Source organism: Camelina sativa, chromosome 7 (genome assembly GCF_030686135.1).
Source record: "Camelina sativa cultivar CO46 ecotype springtype chromosome 7, ASM3068613v1".
Lineage (NCBI taxonomy): Eukaryota > Viridiplantae > Streptophyta > Magnoliopsida > Brassicales > Brassicaceae > Camelina > Camelina sativa.
Window position 1 is genome coordinate 20,262,448 of NC_141886.1, and position 15,744 is coordinate 20,278,191.

At 35.8% G+C, this 15,744-nt stretch overlaps 3 protein-coding genes and 1 long non-coding RNA gene across 13 annotated transcripts; 2 read left to right on the top strand and 2 right to left on the bottom strand.

Moving 5' to 3' along the window:
• Positions 1–3,827: 3,827 nt before the first annotated feature.
• LOC104701390 (protein SIEVE ELEMENT OCCLUSION C) lies at positions 3,828–6,649 on the bottom strand. 2 transcript variants are annotated; one of them, XM_087458954.1, is made up of 7 exons: positions 6,437–6,649; positions 6,267–6,365; positions 5,744–6,181; positions 5,465–5,606; positions 5,245–5,366; positions 4,651–5,133; positions 3,828–4,577 (listed from the first exon to the last, which is right to left on the bottom strand). In XM_087458954.1, the coding sequence occupies exons 1-7, from the start codon at positions 6,584–6,586 to the stop codon at positions 4,011–4,013; spliced, it is 2,001 nt and encodes a 666-aa protein (XP_087315080.1). In that variant the 5' UTR covers positions 6,587–6,649; the 3' UTR covers positions 3,828–4,010. The 2 variants fall into 2 exon arrangements, with proteins under 2 accessions (XP_087315080.1, XP_087315081.1); XM_087458955.1 differs by lacking the exon at positions 6,437–6,649 and having other exon boundaries at positions 5,744–6,104; positions 6,267–6,303.
• Positions 4,135–7,174, top strand: LOC109125642 (uncharacterized). Of its 6 annotated transcripts, XR_015562158.1 has the most exons (5): positions 4,321–4,460; positions 4,656–4,919; positions 5,373–5,806; positions 5,980–6,587; positions 6,771–7,174. It is a non-coding gene; the product is annotated as an uncharacterized LOC109125642 (long non-coding RNA). The 6 variants fall into 6 exon arrangements; XR_015562157.1 differs by lacking the exon at positions 6,771–7,174 and having other exon boundaries at positions 5,980–6,769; XR_015562160.1 differs by lacking the exon at positions 6,771–7,174 and having other exon boundaries at positions 5,708–5,806; positions 5,980–6,769.
• Positions 7,175–7,323: 149 nt separating this feature from the next.
• Positions 7,324–10,523, bottom strand: LOC104701391 (E3 ubiquitin-protein ligase RGLG5). 4 transcript variants are annotated; one of them, XM_010417067.3, is made up of 12 exons: positions 10,319–10,523; positions 9,568–9,849; positions 9,388–9,472; positions 9,168–9,308; positions 8,964–9,077; positions 8,778–8,875; positions 8,579–8,658; positions 8,393–8,498; positions 8,163–8,290; positions 7,908–8,076; positions 7,762–7,824; positions 7,324–7,666 (listed from the first exon to the last, which is right to left on the bottom strand). In XM_010417067.3, the coding sequence occupies exons 2-12, from the start codon at positions 9,805–9,807 to the stop codon at positions 7,586–7,588; spliced, it is 1,305 nt and encodes a 434-aa protein (XP_010415369.1). In that variant the 5' UTR covers positions 9,808–9,849; positions 10,319–10,523; the 3' UTR covers positions 7,324–7,585. The 4 variants fall into 4 exon arrangements, with proteins under 4 accessions (XP_010415369.1, XP_010415370.1, XP_019083231.1 ...); XM_010417068.3 differs by having other exon boundaries at positions 9,568–9,857; XM_019227686.2 differs by lacking the exon at positions 10,319–10,523 and adding an exon at positions 10,213–10,307 and having other exon boundaries at positions 9,568–9,857.
• A 235-nt stretch (positions 10,524–10,758) lies between these two features.
• Positions 10,759–14,473, top strand: LOC147941495 (uncharacterized). The gene is made up of 2 exons (XM_087458538.1): positions 10,759–14,343; positions 14,444–14,473. The coding sequence occupies exons 1-2, from the start codon at positions 10,759–10,761 to the stop codon at positions 14,471–14,473; spliced, it is 3,615 nt and encodes a 1,204-aa protein (XP_087314664.1).
• The last annotated feature ends 1,271 nt before the right edge of the window (positions 14,474–15,744 follow it).

The following is a 15,744-nucleotide window of genomic DNA, read 5'->3' on the forward strand; positions in this document are numbered from 1 at the left end:
TTCGAGAATTTTATTTATCTTAGGAACCAAAGTAGTCTATCACGTTTCTTATGTGTCATAGACTTAGTATGTCATCCTCCAGAGACATATGTCACGTTTCCTCTTTTTGTTTGCAAAGGATTCAGAAATAGAATATATTCAATACACAATAGAAGGTAATATATCATAGTTTATGTTTTCATATTGATTATGCTGTATTTTTTTTAGTTGGAATGGTATGTAATATTTTTAGAAAACAAAATATGAAGTAATGCTATTTTTGGAAATTTTTTAGAGATTAACTTTGTAAATAAGTTTTTAAATAAGTACAAATATAAGGGTAGAACCCAAAATGTACTTCAAAAATGTATGTATAGATATATCTTGCAAATACAATTTTCGTGAATTTTTTTTAGTTTTATGTATCAAAATGACATTTTCACTCTAATATTACTATATACATATCTGGATAATTTTCAAGTTTTAAGTATTAAAAGTAATTTCAAGAAATATGTCTCATCCATTTTGTTTCACACACTGAATGGAATAAAAGATTTCAAGAAATTATCTATATGTATATATATATATATATATATATATAGGTTTTTAGGTAGAATATCATACATATATGATGTTGCCAAAAAAAAATCATATCAGTAAGGATGACAAACTAAAAAAAATAGTTATTTTACTTAGCAAAATAATATTTGACTAAACACATAATTTCAGTAAATAGAAAAACTAGATTGACAAATTAATGTATAATGTCTCGACAACTTCTTTTTCGGTATCTTCATTGACGTTTAAACACGGTTTTTACCAAATTGTACATTAGATTTTTTGAGTACTATCACAGTTTGAACATAATTTTACATTATATTTTAAGTTCAATACTAAGTTTATAACTTATATAACACCAAGTCATATATATGCTATGATAATGTATATTTATTTTTCAAAATACTTAGTATGCGTTATATATATAATTATAAGATATATATATATATATCACTACTTATATAGACCACACTTGTCTTTGCCAAAAAAAAAAATATATATATATATATATATATAGACCACACTTGCACTAATTGGGCACATATGATTTGTTCCAAAAGTGACTCCATCTCTTCCAACAATCTAATTCTAAGTTTAACAGTAAATAAATATTGAACTGTTTGGGGTATTCTTTTCATTTTGCTTTTTCCGATTTGAATGTTTGAAAACTGAGCTTTCTTTGATTTTACGTGTTATATATGATTTGATATTATATATGTTTTTAGATAAAATAGATCAAACTAATATGAAAAAAAAAATTAGATTCATGAAAACTCAAAATGAGTTATTTTAATTTATCAAACAATGTATATATTTTTAATAATATTGATTAAATGCATAATTTCAATGAACTAAAAAGTCAGATTGGCGAATTAATGTATAATTCTTTAGAAGATCATTTTTTTCGGTGTCTTTGTTGATGCTTAAACATGTTTCTTTACTAAGTAAATAATAGAACATTATTATCTTTAATAATATCATATATATTATAACATAATGAAATGCAATGATTATATTTTAAGTTTAAATATAAAGTTGCAACTTATATAAAATCAAATCATATATTGTGGTAATATGTCTTATTTTTGTGCAAATGACTTATTATGTGTTCAACATATATTATATATACACATATATATTCTCTTATTGATTTCTAAGCTTGTGTTAAGACCTATAGGCTTTGAAAAAGTTTGACGGAAAAATAGATTATTCAGCTGTCGGTTATAGCAGGTATCTAGTTTGGCTTTGAAAAGTTCAGATTTTTCAAACGTTTAAATCGGAGAAAACTTTGAAAAGGGAAAAATGTAACCGAAGAATTCAGTCGTACTTACATAAATTTTTTAGGATTTCTGTTCTTTATTTCGTTCAATGTATATCTTTAATTAAGTAATGAAATATTAACAAAAAAAACAAAAACAATATAATAGCTGGATTTTGCTTTATATGGATGTGTTGTAATTTACTAATATGTGTATATGTGTAGTTAACACATTGTATTACCTTAAATGATTTACTATATACAATGAATATGACTATATATAGTGTATGTCTTTAACAAAGAAAACTATATATGTTTATGATTCTTCATAGTTTTTACAAAAAACTAGCTAACATTCCATATAATGCAGTTGTTGTAATAAAACTCATAAATTTAATTATATGAGGATATATATATATATATATATATATATATATAATAATACATATTATGACAATGTATGACTTCATATTATATAAGTTGCAAGTTTAGATTTTGAACTTATATAATCATGGCATTAGGTTCTAATTGTGATATTAGAAAAATAATAAGGTTTTATTATTTGGTAAATAAACATGCTTAAGTGTCAACAACTGTTTATTTTTCTGCTGTATCGCCAATCTTCTGTCTGTTGTATTTTTCTCAGTTTATGATACATACATCTATTTATATAATCTCTACTATATTATTTAAAGCAATTTTCTAAACAAATAACCCTACTCCTATGTGGTATATTACACAAAATGCGACTGTATTTTAATACAAAATATAATAACAGATTCTTAATATTAATTTGTTGTAACCAGCAAATAGATTTTTTATTAATATAGTTATTAAAAGAAAACAAATTCATGTAAATATTAATATAGTTATTTTTTAGTGTTTATTAATTCTTTTCTTTTTATTTTTCAACTCAAAAATCTTATAAAATAAAAAAAATCTTGGTTTTTCAATAAGTACCGATTCAGGGATTGATATGTAAATATATTATAAATATCTTTCAACAATATTTTAGAACAAGAAAAAATCTTATAAACCGATTTATTTTTGTATAGCTCAATATTTTTGAAATTATTTTAACAGATTTCATTTATTGTTTCAAAAATCTTAAGAAACAATAATAAACTATTTAGAACAATTATAAAACTTAATTTTATTTATAAAACTAAGATAAAATATATGCATCCCTAAATCGTTTAATAATAACATACATATTTTAAAACTAACATACAACATTGCTTATATTGTTAAAATAGAAAATATTATATCTAATTTATTAAATATTTGTTTGCACTGCACATCGACGCAAAGACATTTTATTAAAATCTAAGAAATCACAAATATTATATTTTATTTAATATAATATATATATCTAAAAAATAAATCAAAAAGTTAAATCGAGATTTCTAAACATGACCGCTTCAATACATGTTTTGTTTTATTTTTAGGATATTACCAAATTTATATGATTCACGGATTTGAACATTTTATCATGTAGCCAAAATGGATTGAATTTAGAATATGAAACTAAGTAAATGAAATATAAAATATTATAAAATGTATAGCTATCTATATATTTCCATGTGCTAACTATCTAGAATGAAATATTCTTCAGTTAAGATATATTTATTATAGTTGCTTTTTTAATTGTTTTTCTTTTATTTTTCAATACATTACTTATATAATATATTAAGAATTATTTAACATTTAAATAATGAAGAGACTTAAATCATGATATCAACTGATTTTTTCCTTTTTTTTATTACAAATTATCAAAATCATAGCAAGGTATCAAAAGTATAGTATTTCCAATTTACAAATGGTTAATTAAAATAAAAACCAAACAGATTTTTAGACTTAACCATAACCAAACCAAACTATTTATTTCGGTTTGGTTCGGTTCGGTTTTTTGGATTTCGGTTTTTTTGTCCATCCCTAATACGAAATAATTTTAATGATAATTAAGTACAAATTATAATTTTTCATTTACTTTTTAATTATATACTGTAGTAGAACTATACTATTCCGTAAATTTTATAACATTCTCTTTACTTTATTATTATCTCCAAATCAACCTCCTTTATCCGAAAATATCACATTTGCCTCTCTTTTTGTTCACCATTTCACATTTTTACTGGAATGAAGCAATATAGAAGAAAAAAGTTAAAACCATATTATTTTCTGGGCGTAATTGTTAAAGTGACGGGGCTGTGAGTTACTGATACGCAACAAACTTCTTCATTGGCCGCTTACATTTCTCGCACGTGACAACTCTCACCGTCAACGCTTCTTCAAACGGAACAACCACCGTGTGACTCAGTTCACACGGCTTCTCCGCCGCGATTTCAATCGCCTCCGTAAAACCCAATCCCTTAGCGTACTCACCCCACCGCACAATCTTCCTCATCCTCTCCGTCAGCTTCTCTCCGTCAACAGTCACCGCTTCTGATCCCTTTCCGATGATCCCCCAACCCTTGTGTTCACCGTAATCGAAGTCGAGAAGTTTCGTAACTTCTTCGAAAACACGATCAGGTCGTTTCGACGATTCGATTCGCTTGACTTTTGATCGTTCGATGCTTTCTAATCTTAGCCAGAAGAGTTGTTGTACTGTAGGACTGAACAAGATTGAGCTCTCTTCCATGGCTTTGGTTCGCTCGTTGCTCAGGTAAACAAGTTCTAATTGGAACCCTAGATTTTGAATCTTTCTTGCTAGTGACACAAACTCATCAACCCAATCCAAGTTCTCGCTTCCGAATATGCAAATCTCTCTTCCTTGTTTCACCTGAATCGTTAGAGTCTCGTCACAATTCTGATCATAAGAAGTTGAAATGATTGATACTTAGAGAAATGTGTACCCAAGTTTCAAATGCAGGGTGAATGCCATCAAGCAAGAGCTGCATAGACCATCCATGTTCTTCCCAAAGCTCATCTTCTCTAGTTACTGAGAATGGATATGCTTGAACACCCCATATCAACACCATATCCATGGCATTCATGTTCACAAACTCCCCGTTAGTATCCATCACCACCACCATTGCTTCGTCGTTGCCGTAATGCCATTCTCGTTTGAAAAAGTTGACTATTGTGGAGCTCATTAACCATGGTTGCCTTACTGATATCCATGGTAAGGAATTGGAGTAGAAATCGAAGATTTCTTTCTCTTCGTCTGTCCATTTTTGGTAGGATGGTATCGGAACCCATATGATTTCGTAGTTTTGTTCTGTGTTGGTGTTGGATGGATGATCGTATAACTGTTGAAGCAGGAAGAAAAGTGGTTCTACTGGTGGCTGTGATAGTAGCAGCAGTATTACCTTTTCTTTCAGCTCTGTTATAGCTATCTGTCATTGGATGATAAAGAATTTTCTTCTTTATGTAAAGTAAAAGAAGAGACATGAAAAAGAAAGAAAGAAAGGAGAACATGGAAAAAGAAAAAGGATAGTTCTTTGTACTTGTCTGGAGTATTGTTGAAGTGGTAAATCATCTTGTAGAGAAAAAAGTAGGTGGAGTACGTCTTGGTTGTCTTGATGAGTGCCTGTGTTAATGTTTCTAAGCTTTTGATTGATTTCTTCCTCTTTAGACATAACAACGGAGAAGCAACATCAGAGATGAGTTTTGCTTTAAATAGAAGCTCTGCTTTTGGGAATTAACATCAGAACATTTGAAAGTTACCTATTTGTGTGCTGCAATCTTCTATCTGCTTGCTGAGGCGGGTATGGAGGCTGAGTAATTGATATCCCAAACTAGAAAGTTCCCCTACTGCTCTTCTTGACTCCGTTGAAAGTTCCTGTGCTGCTTTCCTTGTTTCTGTTGCCTATTTCAGAGAATTCCTAGCCATGAGAAAACTTGATGTTGACTGCTAATATGCTAAAAACAATTTCTCTGCTGCTCTTCCATTTGTTTTTTTTTTGGAAGGAAGATAGAAGAAGGGTGGAAAAATAAATAATGGACCTGCTGGGTTTGCTTGAAATAAGGGATTTGCTGCAGGCATGCAAGTGCACTTTTGACAACCCGGTAAGTAGCTAAATAGACATTAGACAAGGTTTTCCCCACAATGTTGTTGTCTAGCTGCACTTGTTTAATTGGTAGTCTTTCGAATTTAATTATGCATTTGCTTACATCCACCATTGCTTTAACGAGCAACCTCAGAGATTCTAACCATGGTCTGAACTTGGTTCTCTCAACAGGCAACTGGTTGAGTGTTGCAATTGATGCTGCGACGGGATCACAGAAGGCTAGATGAACTGGTAGCAATAGTCCTCCAAATGTTGCAGCAAGGACTCCAAGTACTAATACAGCTTTTGCATCCCATCTGTATTCTTTCAGAAGATCAAACAAAGCCATTGTTCTTGTCTGGATCTTATTTTCCCCCATGCAAGGACAAAGCATCTGCAATCGCAAGAGTTTCATGATTTGCGGCTCCAAGGAATTTTCCAGGGAGGGTTGTTTTGAGAAGAAAGGATGATCTTTTTACCTGAACAGAGATTCTGGAGATAGCATATGGTAGTGTTTCCTTCGAGTCAAAAACTTGAACGTTGGTGATACAATTCTCTGTCATAAGCGGTCTAGGAACCTGAAAGTTTAGCGGCACAATTATTGGCAAGAATCAAGACAAGTCTTTAAAGAATTGGACTGAGAGCTCACATCATTTTGAAGAACAAAACTCAAGATGGTTTCCACTTCCTGAAGCAGCATTTCGGAATCAAGCCAGCGACCATCTGGATCATGGCTACGAAGTAGCTGCTCAACTATGATGTCTTCATTCAGAGCAGAGATGTCGCTTAGGAAATTCATGGTAATATGGCTGTTGTGTTGAAAAACTGTACTTTGAATTGTATTTACTTACCACAAAAGGATGTGTGTCTCTTGGTTTGCGTGATAAAAATAGTAGTAGGGTCCCTGAAACTGAAGATTGTTGAGCAATCTGACTGGAATCTTATTCAAAGACTTTAAACATGGCTTTATCTTTTTTTTTCAGATTTGAATATCTTCACGTCTTATCACTGTGGTAACACTTTTCGTGATGAAGGGCAAACACTAGAGTTACTCTGGTTCACCGAATAAACGAATGGATGGAGAGGATAACCGGACCGCTTAACCTAACCATAAGTGTAAACCTGAAAAGAAGAGTAAGAATAGCAGACTCAGTTTGGGGTATCTTTGATTAAGACTTGAGTTCCAATCTTGTTCAGTACTGGGGACGAAGACCAAGAAAAGTATATCACATCTTCTGATAGTATGAACAGTACAAAGGTATAACTTTGACAAAAACCTATGTAATAGTTCTTGTCCCTTTAGCCATTTTTTCGTTGACAGTTACATCATTTATGGATCTTTTAGCGACAGAGAATTGATACGATCCATAAGATGTCAATTATGGCAGTGAAAACAGGACCACTTTGGGCTCCTGTGTTGAAGACTAAGAGGTTTCGGACAAGAAAGGTATATACTGTTGTTTGAGACATGTGTACAGAACTCATGGGACCATTCAAGATTTTAAAATCTTCAGTAAAAATTTGTAACAGCAGAGCAAGGAAGATAATACTTTATTTACGCGAGAATCAGCAGTCTGATTTTCATGTGCAATGAGATTGCAAAACTCACAAACAGATTATCTACAATATAACTTTGAAAGGAGCCGTGATTGATCGAAAAAATCATTCAACGGTTGTTCCACTCAAAGTAAACACAAATGTTGGGACACCGGTAGTATCTCCACCACCATTGGTGAATGTTGGCTGTGAAAGATCTCAGATCACCTGCGGTGTTCCTTCAGTTCTTGAGAGAGTTATCTTAATAAAGCTTGATACGAACGGAGATTGAGCTCCGGCAAATGGGGCAAACAGTGAGGTCTTTCCCACATTCTGAGCAAGTCTGATAGAGCAAAATAAGAAAAACAACGGACAGTTAAATGATTTGGTTTCATGTGCGATCCTTAGGAGGTAGGTAACTCAGGAGTGGAAATGCACCTGATGACCACAGTTGAAAGCCATGTTCTTTGGACTCATTAGACATACGGGGCAAACCTGTTGCTGTTAATCCAACCAAAAAGATGTGAATAGCAGGAAAAAAGATTGATCAATACATAGTTTTATCTTTCTTTGTATAATCATACCTGGCCCTCATTACGAGCAGTTGAAGGTGTTGCAGAGGAAATACCACTATCATCATATGGTCTGTTAAAACTGGTTGATCTGGAAGTTCTTGGGCTGTTGCGCATAGCTTGAGTAGCATATGTTGGTGGTGCAAGCGCAATCCTGTTTGGACTATGTCCAGTTCTTTGTCTGCGAATTCGAAACAAGGAACAAACCTTGGTGATTTATTGAGATCAGTTCACAAATGCTGCAGTAATGTATCTGAACTGACTTACCCGAGTAAGCCTAGCTCAAGGGTGGCTTTATACTGAGACGGGATCTCCATCAAGGCGGAGAGCGCAAATTCTGCCTCTTTTCTTGCTGGATCAATGTTCTTTGACATAATATCCGTGAAATTCACAAACTGAAATGATTCAAATGATGAAGAAACTAAAAAACCTGTTAAACTGCCAGGACGAGACAGGAAATATCTTACACTATTGAAGAAGCTTGTTGGTATTGTTACCTGGAAATTGTCAAAGGTACGAGCAGGGATGTTGTCATCAAACTGTCTCATGGTGTCCCAGGGACCATCTCCAACACCAACAAGAACTATTGACAAAGGATATTCACTGCAATGGAAACCATCACATATGAGAAAGATGCGGTTTGAAATTGGATTGTCCGCAAAGAAAAAGTATATTATTATTACCTTGCTCTTACAATAGCATCAATAGTGCGCTGCTCTTGTGGACTGAATCCACCGTTCTCTGTATCAACACTTCTTGTCACCTGTCAGAATAAAAGCTCCAGAGGTAACTATACAAATATCTGAGAATGAAGATAAAACTAAACACATATAGGTACATATGCAAGAACTTTCTCCAGACAAAAATGGTTCCAAACTTTACCTGACCATCAGCGATAATGAGAAGAACATGGTACTGGCCGCCACTTTCTTCCACAATTGTCATGGCCCTTTCAATGATGGGTGCAAAAGATGTCGGACCTGTTAAAGAACCGGCAAAATATAAGGTAAAAGTAGAGCAAGATTCAGAAGACAGGCAGAATAAAAGGGCTAATTCATCTCAATCTACCTGAGAGGTGAAGCTGGGGAACGATCTCTCTATAACACGTAAGGACTTCTTCAAATCCGTTACAAAATGTATCATTTGGATTGAAACTGAAGACATCTTGATCATGGGTAGTAGCTGCACAAACAAGCCAATCTCAACATCTCTAATCACAGACTTAAACAACAGTTATACAAGAAAAAAAGACTGGTTCTTTACGGTTATTACCATCTCCAAATCCATAGCAGGGGATCAAATTATCCTCATCGAAAACTGATAAAGTCTTCCCGATGATGGAAATAGCTTGCTGGTAAGGGTTTGGGGTTGTTCCAATGTAATGCAGGCTCTTCCTACCAAATGATCTCGCCCCTGAATCAAATCACCTGAGTAAGCTACCAGAGACCAAAGCAACCTAGACTAAAAACATTGAGATAATAACTTCTCTAACCTGTCCATTCGTTGCTCTTGGTGACATCAATACCAACAATCAGATTCGAGGACTCCAAACCGGCATGTGAAAGAGCAGCGGTAACCTGTATATAAGAGAAGAGATTCACAAACCAACAACACAACAACAATAAGAGATAAACAAAAACAAAAACAAAATGATGGATTCAGTGATACAAACCTCATCAATTGAACGGTAGTTATCAGCAATCCGTGAATACTTCCTCTCAAGAGTCTTGGGAGTTCGTCTCCCGGAATTGTAGGAGGAAGAGACAGGAGAGGCAGATGGATGGTTTGGTGTGTGATAAGAGCTGTTCTGGTCTCCATAATCCCCCCAAGCAGACGAGCTCCCAGACACACTACGTTCATACCTCCGATCAGTTCCTCCTCTAGTCGGCTCTTTCGAACTACTTCCTCCCATCCAAGACAACCAAACCCAGAACAAGATGAACAACACAATCGCCTGCAACACTTCAAGCATAAGTCAAATACTTCAGATTAAACCCAAACAACAACAAAGTACCAATACAACACAGTAACACCCATATAAATAGGAGAGAGCTTATTGACTTTGAAACAGATCCCAAAGTTTGGATTTTTATCATCAAAGTCTTCACCTTTCACATTGTTTAAACATGTTTGACTCAGTAAATTTCACATTTTTTGTTGTTACATAATTAAAACTAATATAATAATAGTCAGACACAGTCGCTTTCAAGAGGGGACTAATAAACACATCGCCGTTAAATACAAGGAAACTCTATTGAGAGATTTTTCCGGCGAGAAATGATAAATTAAAGAAGAAGACCCAATTTCAGAAGATTACAGGAAACAAGGGGAGTTACAGTACACGAGTTGACTCATTCAAAGATCGAAACTTTTTCATTGGAGTACTAAACTAAACTTAAACGTAGAAGAGACAGAGACGTTACCTGCACAATCGAAACTGCTCAAATGGGATCTCTCTTGTGAAGTAGAGAATTTTCAATGTATATGAATTTATAATAATAAGAACAATTGTGACAATTTATAATAATAAGAACAATTGTGCTCAACTGTGGAACCTATTGGTTGTAGTGGAGGGTTGGCTCTCTTTTATAATAAAGATGTTTTTGATGTGTCAATTTTATTTGAGTCAAATCGTATAATTGATGTTGAGGCTGTCTATAACGGGCGAGTAATTCACCTTACTTTTATTTATGGGGATCCTGTCCCTAAAAATCGGGATTTAGTATGGGAACGGTTATTGAGAATAAGCTCAACTCGGTCGACTCCTTGGTTTATTATTGGGGATCTCAATGAATTAACAGGAAATCACGAGAAGCGAGGGGGTAAACTTCGTCATGCTTCTTCATTTCTTTCCTTTAATGGAATGATTCGGGACTGTGGTTTTTTGGAATTTTCATATCTCGGAGATTGGTTGTCGTGGAGGGGTTGGTGGGATAAAAAACCAATCCGTTGTCGTTTGGATAGGGCTTTGGGTAATGAGGACTGGCATGATTTGTTTCCGGACACGGTTACAGAATATTTGCCAAGGATTGCTTCGGATCATGCCCCGCTTATTGCCAATATAGGTGCCAAGAGATCGCGTGGGAAACGAACCTTTATGTTCGATCGTCGGTGGATTGGTAAGGCGGGTCTGATGGAGTCTATTTCACAGGGCTGGAATGGGGGCCATCATGAGGATCCGACATCAGTTGTGGACAAAATTGTGAATTGCCGACGAGCTATATCTCATTGGCGCAAGGAGCAGGTCCCGTTTGGGCGAGACATTATTGAGGATCTCAAACGCCAGTTGGCAGTGGCCCAAGCGGATGATGCGGTTTCTTCGGGGGTTATCACTGATTTAACCATGCGTCTGCGGGACGCCTATAATGATGAGGAGATTTATTGGTATCAAAAAAGTCGTAATAGATGGATGCGGGTGGGGGGTAAAAATACGAAGTATTTTCAAGCTCAAACAAAGCAGCGACGGGCTCGTAACAGGATCACTGGGCTTTATGACAGGAATAATGTTTGGTCAACTAAGGATGATAATATTTGCACGGTGGCGGTCTCGTATTTTGAGGACTTGTTTACTCCTATTAATCCGTCTAATTTTGAAGATGCTTTAAGTGAGGTGAAGAGGGTAATAACGGAGGACGTAAATGAACGTTTAACAGCTCCAGCAACGGAGGCGGAGGTCCGTAAGGCGGAGGTCCGTAAGGCCTTATTCCTGATGTCTCCGGATAAGGCCCCGGGACCGGATGGAATGACAGCATTGTTTTTCCAGAAGGCTTGGAGAGTGGTCAAAGAGGATCTTGTGGCTATGGTAAATCGGTTTTTTGAAGAGGGTGTTTTTGATAAAAGTCTGAATAGGACGCATATTTGCTTAATTCCGAAGGTGGCTAAGCCAACCCGGATGGCGGAAATGCGGCCCATTAGCTTGTGTAACGTGGGGTATAAGCTTATTTCAAAAATTTTGTGTCAACGGTTAAAAGGAGTGTTACCTGAGCTTATCTCGGAAACACAATCTGCTTTTGTCCCAGGACGATTGATTTCGGATAACATTCTCATCGCCCATGAGATGTTCCATGGTCTACGAACAAATCCATCGTGTAAAGGAAAATTTATGGCGATCAAAACGGATATGAGTAAGGCGTATGATAGGGTTGAATGGGGTTTTATTGAGGCTTTGTTACGGAAGATGGGCTTTGGGGAGATCTGGATTTCTCGGATTATGTTTTGTGTCACTTCTGTAGAATATAAGGTTCTTTTAAATGGCCAACCTAATGGTAGGATTGTTCCCGAACGGGGTTTACGGCAGGAAGACCCTTTGTCTCCTTATCTGTTTATTTTGTGCACGGAGGTCTTAGTTGCTAATATTAAGTGGGCGGAACGGGAAAAACAAATAACAGGGATTAAGGTAGCAAACAAGTGTCCGCCAATCACGCATCTGCTTTTTGCGGATGATAGTCTTTTTTTCTGCAAAGCGGAAAAGGCTCAATGTGAGGTTATTTTGGGTATTTTAAACCAGTATGAGGCTATATCGGGTCAGCAAATAAATTTTGCCAAATCTTCGGTTCAATTTGGTTATAAGGTGGATGACACTGTGCGGTCAGAGATGCAGGGGGTTTTGGGGATTTCGAATTTGGGTGGGATGGGATCTTACCTCGGGCTACCGGAGAGTCTGGGAGGGTCCAAGACAAAAGTATTCTCTTTTGTTCGGGACCGCCTTCAGGGACGCACGACGGGTTGGTCGGCGAAACTTCTCTCCAAAGGGGGAAAAGAGGTGATGATCAAGTCCATTGCCACGGCGGTTCCCACTTTTGTGATGTCTTGTTTCCGGATTCCGAAAACAATAACGTCAAAACTTACGAGTGCAGTGGCAAATTTTTGGTGGAGTACCTCAGAACAGTCTGGGGGGTTGCACTGGTTAGCTTGGGATAAACTCTGCTTCAGTAAGCAGTTGGGGGGTTTGGGTTTCAGGAACGTTGATGCCTTCAATACGGCATTGCTGGCAAAACAATTGTGGAGGCTGATTGAGGCCCCGGATACATTGTTTGCTCGGGTTTTCAAGGGCAGGTATTATCGCAATTCCAACCCTATGGATCCGCTACGCTCTTACTCTCCATCTTACGGGTGGAGAAGTATTACTTCTGCTAGATCTTTGGTTAATAAAGGCCTTATTATACGGGTCAGTTCGGGGGAGTCTATTTCCATATGGACGGATCCCTGGGTACCGGCTCAATCCCCAAGACCAGCATTCAGCAAGGGTCCCCATAAGGATCCTTCTCTTAAAATCTCTCATTTAATTGATTGTCACACTAATACTTGGCGTATGGATAGACTTAAGGAGTTTTTTGCCCCGGAAGATGTTGATCTGATAGGGGCTATTCCTTTAGGAAGTCGTCGTCTAGACGATTCCATGGGTTGGCATTATACGAAATCAGGGAAGTATGCTGTTAAATCTGGTTATGAAGTGGAACGTCGTTTTGCTCCACAGCTTACGATGGTCCCTCGAGTGGGCCCAGAGATAACTCCTCTGTTGGCTGCTGTTTGGGATGTCTCTTGTCCACCAAAAATTAAGCATTTTATGTGGCAGGTTTTGTCAGGATGTATTTCGGTTTTGGCGAACCTGCGGCGGAGGGGTATTCCCTGTGACCCCGCGTGTGTACGGTGTGGGGCTGACGAGGAAACAATTAATCATGCTATTTTCAGTTGCCCACCGGCTCGGCAGGCGTGGGCATTAGCCCAGGTTCCTGTAGGTCCTGGCTCCTTCCCGACGGAGTCCATTTATGCTAATGTAGACCATTTTTTAGGTTCTTCTAATCCGGCCTCTCAGGTAGCCGCGTTCCCGTGGCTTATGTGGTATATTTGGAAAGCGCGGAATGCTCATGTTTTTGAGAGTGTGATGGAAAATCCAATGGATGTAGTTCGGTTGGCGGAGGGGGAGGCAAATGTCTGGTTACAGGCTCAGGTGGAGGTGGAGGATGAGGATCAACCCCTTTCTCCACTTGTCCCCTCTACTAGACAAAGGGGGCCCATCCCTTTCCTTCCTACCTCTTTTACAGGATATCGGTGTTTTGTTGATGGCTCTTGGAAAGCGACAGATGCTCTTGCAGGTGCAGGTTGGTTTTGTTCTTCCATTGAAGATTCGAGGTCAGATATGGGAGCTACCAATTTCCGTAGAAGTTTGTCTCCACTCCATGCTGAAGTAGAAGCTCTCATTTGGGCGATGCGTTGCATGATTGGACATGATTATCGGGACGTGGTTTTTTATACGGACTGTTCTGATTTGGTAAAGATGGTGTCTTCTACTCATGAATGGCCGGCTTTCACACCCTACCTCGACGACATCAAGATAGATCAAGCGGAGTTCTCTTCCTTCTCTCTACCTCTAGTTCCACGTAATGCGAATGTCAAAGCGGATTCTGTGGCACGCCAAGCGCGATTGTCACCGCAGCATGTGTTGTTTGTAAACTCTTTTCCTCCAAATTGGCTCGTTTGAGTTGATTCTATTGTTGTCAAAAAAAAAAAAGAACAATTGTGACATTTATATACGTTATCTATTTCAGAAAAATATACAGATTTTGTCGTTTTATTAGCTTGACCAATACAAATATTGTATATTTGTATATTGGTCCTTGGATTTGGAATTTTTAGTGTTATCTTTGTCTTCATTATAGAGAAGTCTTATCATCGCAAATTTTTTAAGTATTTTTTCTCTTAAGTTTTATAATTAGTTAATTTTAATTTTAAAATATGGTTATTTCAATTAATTATTTTAGATTTTTTTTTTTTAATTGAAAACATCAAAATATATAATACCAAATTGAGCTATGTATCTCCATCTATAGTGTCCACCTCAATACCAATTTTCTTAAGAAAAATGTTTTTCTAATCTTTTGAACTTTCTATTTATTAGTTAGCTTTAAATATATGGTCAACACAATTTATTATCTTAAATTTCTCTTTTTATTTAATTGATGAATTTAAAGAAAAATAAACTCTCTTCTTCTAGAGTGATAACTCTCTTCTTCTAGAGTGACATCTCATCACCAATTTTTTTTTAAATATACATTATTAAAATTAAAATACAAATTTTCATATTCAATTTATTTATTAATCAAAATATTTTTGAGTATTTAAATATATGTAGGTGTGATTATATTATCATCTAAGAAATGCAAGTCTAAATAAAATTACATGATGTCTTGATTCATGAAATAACATTTAAAATGGAAGAAAACTTGTATATATGATACTAAACATTACGCTCCGATCATCCTAATTAACTTATTAAGCCTATATATGGTCTTAGTCGACTACTCACTAATAGGCATGAAGCATGTTACAAGTTACAACAAAGAAGAAAAAGTGCTTAAAAACATTTTATCGATATGATTAAGAACTTACGATCTTCTGTGGGGATTTGATAAAGCCGAAAATTATGATTTTGTGTAATGATTAATGAGTAATTAATTCTTTTATTTGGGATTTTTCATATACAGAATAGAATCTTTTAAGAGGGGGTATTCAACTTGCTATTTTAAGGATTTGGTAGCATTTTAATATTTTAGAATTTTGAAAGATTTAGAAGAGTTTTACAAGATTTGATTGTCTTTTAGAGTTTTTTTATTTAAAAATCAAATAAAATGAAATGTGATTTTATGAGATTCTATGAAATTTTATTTGTAAACTTTGGGTGATTTTAAAATATTTTACCACACAAAAAACGAAAATTCTATGCCTAAATATTTGTGAAGCTGCAGCCAAAGCTTCAGGATCAACACATCAAAGGGAAACCAAAAGTGCACGTTTTAGAGCACTTTTACTAGGTCTAGGTTCAAGTCTTGGATCCACGACTTCTTCAGCT